Source organism: Etheostoma spectabile, chromosome 24, assembly GCF_008692095.1.
Source record: "Etheostoma spectabile isolate EspeVRDwgs_2016 chromosome 24, UIUC_Espe_1.0, whole genome shotgun sequence".
In the NCBI taxonomy this organism is placed as follows: Eukaryota; Metazoa; Chordata; class Actinopteri; order Perciformes; family Percidae; genus Etheostoma; species Etheostoma spectabile.
The window spans coordinates 4,110,168-4,119,590 of NC_045756.1; the positions used below are offsets into that span (position 1 = coordinate 4,110,168).

The 9,423-nt window shown below is 41.1% G+C and overlaps 3 protein-coding genes across 5 annotated transcripts in view; 1 reads left to right on the forward strand and 2 right to left on the reverse strand.

Moving 5' to 3' along the window:
- Nucleotides 1-1,435, reverse strand: part of rp1l1a (rp1 like 1a) — a gene marked incomplete in the record, with an annotated part of 15,777 nt that extends 14,342 nt beyond the window's left edge. Inside the window, 1 exon segment of the mRNA XM_032506373.1 lies at nt 1,336-1,435.
- A 1,414-nt stretch (nt 1,436-2,849) lies between these two features.
- c24h8orf74 (chromosome 24 C8orf74 homolog) lies at nt 2,850-7,068 on the forward strand. 2 transcript variants are annotated; one of them, XM_032506383.1, is made up of 5 exons: nt 2,850-3,567; nt 4,722-4,908; nt 5,368-5,591; nt 5,663-5,839; nt 6,342-7,068. In XM_032506383.1, the coding sequence occupies exons 1-5, from the start codon at nt 3,334-3,336 to the stop codon at nt 6,543-6,545; spliced, it is 1,026 nt and encodes a 341-aa protein (XP_032362274.1). In that variant the 5' UTR covers nt 2,850-3,333; the 3' UTR covers nt 6,546-7,068. The 2 variants fall into 2 exon arrangements, with proteins under 2 accessions (XP_032362274.1, XP_032362276.1); XM_032506385.1 differs by having other exon boundaries at nt 3,304-3,567; nt 5,684-5,839.
- Nucleotides 7,069-7,851: 783 nt separating this feature from the next.
- Nucleotides 7,852-9,423, reverse strand: part of LOC116673962 (L-threonine 3-dehydrogenase, mitochondrial) — a 23,244-nt gene continuing 21,672 nt past the window's right edge. Inside the window, exons 8-12 of one of the 2 annotated variants that reach the window (XM_032506381.1) lie at nt 9,122-9,294; nt 8,890-8,980; nt 8,550-8,642; nt 8,209-8,385; nt 7,852-8,095 (exon numbers count right to left, since the gene is read on the reverse strand). In XM_032506381.1, the coding sequence (XP_032362272.1) occupies nt 7,956-8,095; nt 8,209-8,385; nt 8,550-8,642; nt 8,890-8,980; nt 9,122-9,294 (674 nt within the window). In that variant the 3' untranslated portion in view covers nt 7,852-7,955. The remainder of the gene's footprint in view (nt 8,096-8,208; nt 8,386-8,549; nt 8,643-8,889; nt 8,981-9,121; nt 9,295-9,423) is intronic. The other variant, XM_032506382.1, reaches the window with a different exon arrangement.

Genomic DNA, 9,423 nt, shown 5'->3' on the forward strand with positions numbered 1-9,423 from the left:
GGTGTCCTTAAAAGGTTGGATTTTCCTAAAATCTTTGAATTAAGGCATTACGATCAATTTAAAAAAGATGGTTATTTATTCCTCTGTTTAATCAACTTTAGCATGGCTGTGTAAACTTGTTCTAGCCACTGTAGTTCATGTGCCTTATATTTAGTACGTTGGGTTATGCAAGATTTTTTTTAAAGAAAGACATTTTGCTTTCTTTTTTGCTTTAGATTCTGCAACGCGAAATTTAAAATGACTAAAAAATGAATTTCCCAAGGTTTTTATTTCTTTCAAGTAAACCTACAAACTGAGCCTCAGGTTTGAAGAGCAATGCTATTCATGACAAATCTAAAATAAAACAGCAACAAAAGAAAAAGAATATACCATATACAATAAAATATTGTTATGCTTTTGAGAAGGGCAGTTTTAAATAACAATCTGTTATTTGTATTATTATTTAGGATATAAACACCCTTGCATAATTCAGATTTATGTTTATATGACCCCTTATTTTCTCAAGCTGTATCTGCTCCACGGCTTTAATGAGAGACGGAGAAAGAGTAGGTGGGCCTCAGAGAATTCTGGGTAGACAGGAAGTCAGGGATGAGTAGCTCCTGTGCTGACAGGAGCCAGGCGTCAAAGTGAAGCACCAGGCAGCTGGTCTCTGGAAAAATGCTGCTGCTAATGAGTATTCCTTGAGGATAAATCAAGGAAATCACTTCTGCATTGCTGAAGTGTGATTGGTTCAGCCAGCAGGACAAAGGAAGGAAGAAGGGAAGGAGAGGTGCCGGACTCCTCTATGGACCTGCTCAGTCCGTCCTGCTGTCTGCTTCTCATCCAATGAGCAACTCACCTGCGACCCACTTTATCATCAACAACTGGATCACACACACGCGCGCGCGTGCGCACACACACACACACACACACACACACACACACACACACACACACACACACACACACAGACACAGACACAGACACACACACACACAACCATATTGTATGTTAATAATATGTATATTTGGCTTGCCTCCTTCCAAACAAAGTCTTTTTCTGTCTTCCTCACACACACACACACACACACACAGACACAGACACAGACACACACACACACAACCATATTGTATGTTAATAATATGTATATTTGGCTTGCCTCCTTCCAAACAAAGTCTTTTTCTGTCTTCCTCACACACACACACACACACACACACACACACACACACACACACACACAAAGGGAGTTATTAATACAACTTGTAGATGTCATAGGCCAGATGTATAGGAGTTTAAAGGTGCGTGTTGGTTGTTAGTTAACAGGAGTTTTGGGGAAAATAATGAGGTTATTGTTACCTTTATGGACGCATACCGACAGCAGTGTTAGGAGATGAATGGCCGATTACAGATCCAGAACAAAACATGTCAGATATTAAAATCAGGTGATGCCACGAGCATCGGCCGAGTCGCGCTGCGATGTTCAGTCATCCCCGGAGACCACAGGCGCATGTTCACACGTGTGTCAAGTCAGCGTTTTAAAGACCGGAAGTACGGAGTTTTGACTTTCAAACCACCACTGCGTCGCGCCCGGGAATTTTAGTTGTTAACGGAAACATTAGAGCATAGTCTGCTCTTTACTAACAGCCAAAAAACGAGACATTATCTGACTAATAATTTACACCATGGTATAAGTCATGTTGAGCATCTCTTATTTAAAATAAAAGTCTAAATACTTAGACATTGCTGTGTTGGTTCTTATTTGTTATGTATATTATTACTCATGTCAATACAATACAATCATGTACACAATTATTCATTAAACAAAATGCATGAGGGATTGATGCCACAGTGAAAGTAGCCTATGGATGTGGTATTAGCTTATTCTAATACAATAAATAAATCAAATCAGACACATTAAAATGAAGATGGTCTAAAAAGAATCTAACGTGTGAAATTTAAAGTATTAATAAATGGAGCCCTATTAATCTTTAAACCAGATGTAGAAAAGTGCACAATGTCCAAACAAAGTTTTAACTATGCTATTACATGTAAAACTGTTCTAAGATTTCTGTTTCGACCCCTGTTCCTACTGAAATCTGAATCTATTCTGGAAAACCTAAAACCCTAGTGGAATATATCTCCATCTTTTCCGTGCAAAAGGTCCAAACCGTTGATCTGAAGATTGGGTAGAGTAGCGAACTGGGTGTCTCAATTATTATAATTATTATAATTACCTAACATTTAGCAGCGTTATCATTACACATGATGACATGATGCATTTCCATAAACTACTGTTTGTGTGTTCAACAACACATTATTTTTGATCTGATTAAAATAACATTCACTTTACTAATGTGATAAACACACAACCAATTTTTGTAACCCTCCTGTTGTCGTCGGGTCAAATTTGACCCCTTTAAAAAATGTCTATATCCGAAATATGGGTTTCTTTTTAACCAAATTACCACAAAAAAAATGGATTGGATTCTTTACAACGCTCTTTGCCAATACTATTGATCAATTTCATTCCTAATAAAACTCATCTTTTCTTTCGTCTGATCTTAACTAATAGTCACAATAGATCACAATGTCTGCTTTTTTAACTCAAATATTAAGTATAATTCTATGTAAATGAGAGTTATTGACCATTAATTTCAAAAAGTAGTGTAAAACTAGTGGTAGTAAGGCGGTGGTAGTGAAAACTAAAAAAGAAAAGTCTGAAAAGCTACAGAAATTGTCAATATTTTGTCCGTTTTTGACACAAAGGTTAGCGATACACGCTTGAGGCTTCAACCAATACAACTTTTATTTTTTTAAATGCACGACCGGAAATGGTATATCGCTGCTATGGCTATCTTGACATAATCTCAATCAGTTATCTCCACATCAGAAAACCCCAACCCTCTTTCCCCCCCGATTTATTTCTTGAAAAGCCATTAAATGAGGAGAGGAAGAGAGAAGAAAGTAGGAAGAGGAGGACGGGGGGGGGGAGGAGAAGAAGAGGAGGATTGGGATCCATGTTAGAGAGGATTAGCCCTGCCTGAGCCATCTGTAGTCCTGCGCTGATTTAAACCTACACGTTACATGACAGACTAATGACTGGCTCCGGTTATAACCTCAGTGCCATAAACAACAGCAGCGTGTCTGAGGTGAAACCTGCTGCTCTCTCTACCTCTGTTAATCACATTCTAATCAGCTGTCAACCAACAGTCGCCATTAAACCTCGGAAACAACAGGTGTCAGCTGTCAACTCATTAAGCGAAGAAATGGGATTAGGTCTACTTCGGCATATTTGGTGGCTAATGATTTAATTAAATATAATATGATGCTGTTAATTTCCTTTTACATTTAGTCATGCGACAGAAACCTAAAAATGAAGCTTCTTGCGAAAATCTGGAATCTATTCTATTCCGTCAGCTGCAACGCGTCATACGTGCGTGTGACGTAATCGCGCCGCACAGCACCGCACGCCCCGCCCACCTGCCAGCGTCCGTCTCCATTGGCAACCAATGCAATTTTGTATCATCAAGGATGGATTCAAAGCATTCCCTCACAGAGAGGGAAATGGCACAGATAGCGAGACACCAGGTAGGCGGGCATTGAATTAACACACGGAATTCTTATTTAATTAATGTAGAGAATGCCGTGTTATCATTGTTCCTTCAAATGCTGCTAGGAAATTGACCCAAACAAGAAGTTACCAATACCGACAGTGTTAACTAGGTTAGCTAGCTAGCTAGCTAGCTCGTTAACACTGTACTAGCTAGCCTAATTAAAAAGCACAGGAGCATAGGTGAAGCATAAATAATTTAGCTCTTATTGTCCCCTAAAACTGTCGGCTGTAGCCCATATGTAAACATTACAGAAAAAGAACTTGGTAAAGTGTTGGCTGTAGCCTACTATAGTTATTTAGCTAGCTCAACAAACTGTCAGGACAGAGAGGCTATTACTATAACTTAGCTAGCTCAACTACTATTTTACACAATGGCTTTTTTTTACATTTATACTTTATGTTTACCATTCTGAAAATGAAGGTAAATCGTCAAGGCACCCTTTAGGTGTTAGGCATACGCCTAATAGTACTCAAATACTGCAGACCCTACTTGAGTACAAGTCTGAGACATGTGTACTGTATTACATGTGTACTGTATTACATGTGTACTGTATTACATGTGTACTGTATTACATCTGTACTGTATTACATGTGTACTGTGTTACATGAGGCCATATAGGTAAGATAAACTTTAATGATCCCACACAGGAAATTTCAGTGTTTCATATAAAAACATTTCTTATTTTTATTTAAAAAAATAAAATATACAAAATAAAGCATGGAACAAAAGAAAATGTACTGAAATACACACACACCCACCCACACACACCCACCCACACACACACACACACACACACACACACACACACACACACACACACACACACACACACACACACACACACACACACACACACACACACACACACACACACACACACACACACACACACACAGACGTATATATACTACACACCACACCTAAATAATAACTGTAATGATGCACATGTATCAACAAAAACAATATGTAGGAAGTGAGTCAACATTATCCAAATACAGAGTTGCAGATCATTTGAGCTGTGTGATTGATAAAAGTAAAAGCTCCACCTTGAGCAGTGCCAGCTTTAAAATGCTGCTTATACATCAATGCATCAGTAATAACAGTTGTGTGTTCTCGTGTCTGTGATAGAGAGAGGCCGGCGTGCAGAGGCTCAGCTGTCACTTCTCATGGCCTGAGTTCTGTGACGAACGCCGGTGCTTCCATCAGGAGTTTGTGTACGATGTCGCTATGTTTGCCGCCACCTGTGGCTTCTCCTGGTTTAACGTGATCCGGGCAGCTGTGATCGCCAAAGACATCTTCCCACAGCTGGACGCAGGTCCGAACCAACAGCAGTGTGCTGTACAGTTCTTGACGGCGACACAGAGATCAAGAGCCTTTAACCTGCCCATCAGAGAGAGCACTGTGTTTCCTGAGAGATTTTAAAGTGCAGCAAAGGCTTCATTGCATTTCAATAAGTGTTGTTGGAATGCCTGCATGGCAACAAAAGTAAATAGGCTTAGATTCATTGTAACATCGTTGTCCATTTTGAAAAAGCTTTAATTGCAGTGCACTTTTCTGCATGTGAACTACACAAAAACCATATGAATGCCTGTCATTGTTGATCATCTAGTACAGATGACCCAAAGTCAAGTGAGTCATTTCCAGTGACTCACTCCCTGTGTGCCTTACGAAAATATTCAAAGCCACAGAGCCCAATTTCTTTTTAATTTTTTATTCATATTGTTGTCCTATTATGTCTAGATTAAACAAACCTCCTACATCTCATATTCATCAGGTCTCGATGTACCCAAACTTTTGTCCTTGCTGAGAGATGCGCTATCTGAGTGTTTGTCAAACCTCACCCCTGTCCACCGGTGTGAGTTCACCCAGTTTCTCACCGACACCTGCATCACCCGGCGGAGGCTTCTCCAGGCGGCGGTGGGTGGCGCAGCTAACATGACCATCACTCAGCTACACTTGGAGGTGCAGTTGCCGCCCACACCTTGTCCTCTAGAACAGGTAATGAAGCTCTTATAATCAGTGACGGGCAAACCACACAGCTACCATTAACATCTCATGTATCTGATCAGTGTACTGTACATGCGCTGCAGGGCACAGATCTGCATGAGTGGGAGCATCAGCGCCAACAAGCCGAGCTAACGTCTAGGCTGCGACAGATGGAGGAGAGGCTGCGGAGTCTCCGAGAAGGGTCAAGGGTCACTCTGGAGGACGTTGATGTTCCTGATGATAGTCAACTAGATGAAGCGGTAAGACTCACAAAGGGATACGAAACAAGTGAAAACATTCTGGAATTTCATTCGTTCATGCGCTGACAGAGCAAATTTAAGTCCTGCCCCCACCAGAAGGGAAAAGAACTCCCCGCTCTCCATTGTGTTACGTGAAGATGCCTTCTCGTCAATTCTGTCTGCTAGCAAACAGGATAATGCCTAAAAGCTGCTGGGTGGTGATAGTCACTACCAACAATGTAAAGAACCCAGAACTTAAGTTTTTATAAGCTGTCGACCCTAAAAAAAGCTTTCATGAAGACAAAAGTGGATACAGACATGGGGACTCAGTAGATAATGGGAAGACTGTGGGATCCTTACACCAACCTAACATGTGTAGGTAGGATCACCACACAGCAGTTTTAGGCATTTTTCTGTTGTTTGCTTGCAGACGAAATTGACAAGGAGGCACCTTCACGCAGTACATCTGGTGGGTGTGGCTTTCAGAGTATGGCGCGATGCACTCTGTCTCTATTCTTTGTAGGGTGTTTTGGCGTTGGTTCGTGCAGCAGTGAAGGCCACAGAAGGCCAGATGCTGGCGAGTCTGAACCAAGAGGCCTCCCTGCTCAGTGACATCCTGCAGCTCAAACTGCAGCGGGCAGCATTGGCCACCAGAAGGCTCCACAACCCTGCTTACCTTCAGACGCACCCAGAAAGGCAAAGCTGCACACAGCCAAAACAGGACTGAGGGATTTTGGGAATGCAGAGTGGGGACATGGCCTCAGTGAGTAAAGCTAATTGGAGGAAAACACTGAAAATCTCAAGTTATTTAATGTCCCATTTTTTAACTCTGGATGGATGCTTACGTTTTTGTCGTACTTCTTGCCATTTCTGATCTAATTCATTGTCCAGTATGAGATTACTGTTCAATAAAATGTATTATTATTATCTAATTATCTATTTGTGGGCTAATGCACTGAACATTTAAAAGCATTCACTATGTCAATGTGTTGTCATATAATGCAATGACAATAGACTCATTGTACTAGACTTGTGATTGGTTACAAAGGAAAGGAACTAGTTTCATTCAAATATTTATTAAAAGAAAAAAGTTGTCCTTTTGATTTGACAGAAAAAGCTGCAAATAATAGCATTATAAATAACATCCATATTAAAGAAACAAAAACAAGTTGGGCTCTGGCGCCCACTCCCTGTCATTCTACGCATTTCATTCACAGATGTAAGACATTAAAGTAGAGCTGCAAAACTAAGGAGCTATGTAAATGACTGCTAATACATTCATGGATTCAACAATGATATATGTTGAGCACAGAGGCCGCAGTTCCAAAACAGAAAGCAACAATGAAAATAATTTAAATAAATTAAATAAAAATATTTAAAGCACCTAGTGCAAAGGTGAAGTAGCTTTTAGAAACAATTCTTTATCTCAAACACTTATTTTTAAGCCTACAGCCCTGCTAGGCAACTATGGTTAAAGCACCTGTAAACTACAGCACCACTGGCTAGGATTATCAGTTTCCATAGTAACAGTACCAAAGGTAAAGCCTTTCAGTGTTTATGGTTACAGTACATATTGGTGACCAGTTGGAGTGCATCTCATATTTAAAGCTAAATGTTTTTCTGATTTTAAGGCAAGCATTTAGCTGCTGCAGATGACAGATGCACATTTAGTAACTAGCAAAAGTCACCTGCATACTTCCAGGTACAACATGACACATAAACACATACATAAAGTACATTCAACTCTTAAAAGTTCAGTAACTTAGTGATAGTATCCAGCATGCTCTTGCATCAGATTAGTTTCGCACTAAAAGCTGAATGGATGGAGAACAAAAGAGAGGTAAAAGAGAGATGAGATGGATGGATGAGGAGGGAGGAGCATGGTGAGAGACGCAGATGAGTTTAAAAACCCAAATCTGATTAAAAATATGAAATTGAAAGGTCTGGAAGGTTTTTATGCTTCTGATATGGAGGTTGATATCTTAGTTTCATTGTCGTATTGTTAGTAGTTATTTAGGTTCTTCAGATTTTTATAAAGACATAACTTTTTTTAAAGTGTAAGTACTAAAGGTTTCTCTTAAAACCTCAGTGTCGCAGACTTTCAAATCAAGCTTTGTATGGAGTTGCTTCAAAAGGCTCAGTAGGCTTGTGCCAGCTGGTTGCCCGTAGTGATGTGAGTCAGCATGGTCTGCACCAACTCGGAGAGGTCATACTCATGCTTCCAGCCCCAGTCCCGCCTCGCTGCACTGTCCTCTAATGCCGTTGGCCAGCCATCAGCTAAAAAAAGAGACAGAAGAGCAATGTGGTTATGGTATCAAGCCAAACCTCTGTGACTATAAAGTATAGATATCATTATACCACTCATCCCTCTGTTGTGTCAGCAATCTCACCTTTACCCTGCTGGACAGGATCCACATTGTAGGTGACTTTGAGGTCCGGCAGGACTTTCTGTATCTCCTGGATGAGGTGATGCAGTGTAAAGTTCATAGCGTTGATATTGTAGGTGCGGCTGACCAGTGCGTCTGCCGGAGCCTCCAAGAACTCTAATGTAGCCCTGAGACAGTCATCTGAACAGGAAGTAATGGGTAAGTAGGAGAGGAAGAGAGGAAAACAAAAGACAAGAGAACAATGAGATGAAAGACAGGGGTGGATTATAGGATGAATATCACTTTAGCAATTAAAATGTTGACAGGGAAAACCCCACTATTCTATAGCAAAGATTTGGCACTACCAATGTACATCATAGAAAGCCGTGTGTCACTGCGCAGGTTACACTCAAAACAACCCGTTTTTACAGCTGCATGGAAGATCTGGACCGCATAATCTGGGAAATGGAAAAACAGATTAAGACCAACGACACCAGAGCACAACCCATCTGTAGAGCAGCCGCTCTACCACTGAGCCACAGCCACACCGCCAGTCATCTTATCCACTTTTATATAATTCCTATAAGTGTTATACATTGGGAATCGATGACTGGGTACGTGAGTTCACTTGACCGGGCTGTGGTTGTACTTTGGACCAAAAAGGTTGGGGTTACACCTAAAGACTTCCTCCTCAGACCTGCTCACCTGTGGTTCCTCCTCCAGGCTGGGGGTCAGCTGATATGATGCCTGGATACCTGAGACAGCGGAAATCCAGCCCAAACCTGTGGTGGTAGTACTAACACAGAGTAACAGGCAAAGCTTCAAAAAATACAGATGTGTTGTAGGTGAAAATGCTCTGTGGTAAGACACTGAAGAAAAACAATGTAGGAATGTACAGTACATAGAAACGTGTTCTGTGTGTGTGTGTGTCTCTCACCTCACCCATCAGCTCTGCGTGGACCTTTGAGACACCGTAGATGGTGCGTGGTCTCTGCACACACAACTCAGGGGTGGGGTCACTGGATGAGGATGGACCCAAGGCCTCCATCGTGCTGGGGACAAACACACGTAGACCATGTTCGGTTGCTATGTCTAATATGTTATGGAGACCTACAAAGAGAGAGAGAGGCTGTGCATAAGTGTCTGTGTTAAGATGACTCTAAATGCTGTTGTAACATACCCTTCAAATATGAAAAAGAGTGTCTTATCTTCAGTAGTTCCACAGTAATATAACTATTG

Coding starts and splice junctions, on each gene's coding strand:
- c24h8orf74 (XM_032506383.1), top strand. CDS start 3,334: ATGCGACAGAAACCTAAAAATGAAGCTTCTTGCGAAAATCTGGAATCT. Junction 4,909..5,367: donor CTTCCCACAGCTGGACGCAG/GTCCGAACCAAC, acceptor CATATTCATCAG/GTCTCGATGTACCCAAACTT. Junction 5,840..6,341: donor ATAGTCAACTAGATGAAGCG/GTAAGACTCACA, acceptor TATTCTTTGTAG/GGTGTTTTGGCGTTGGTTCG.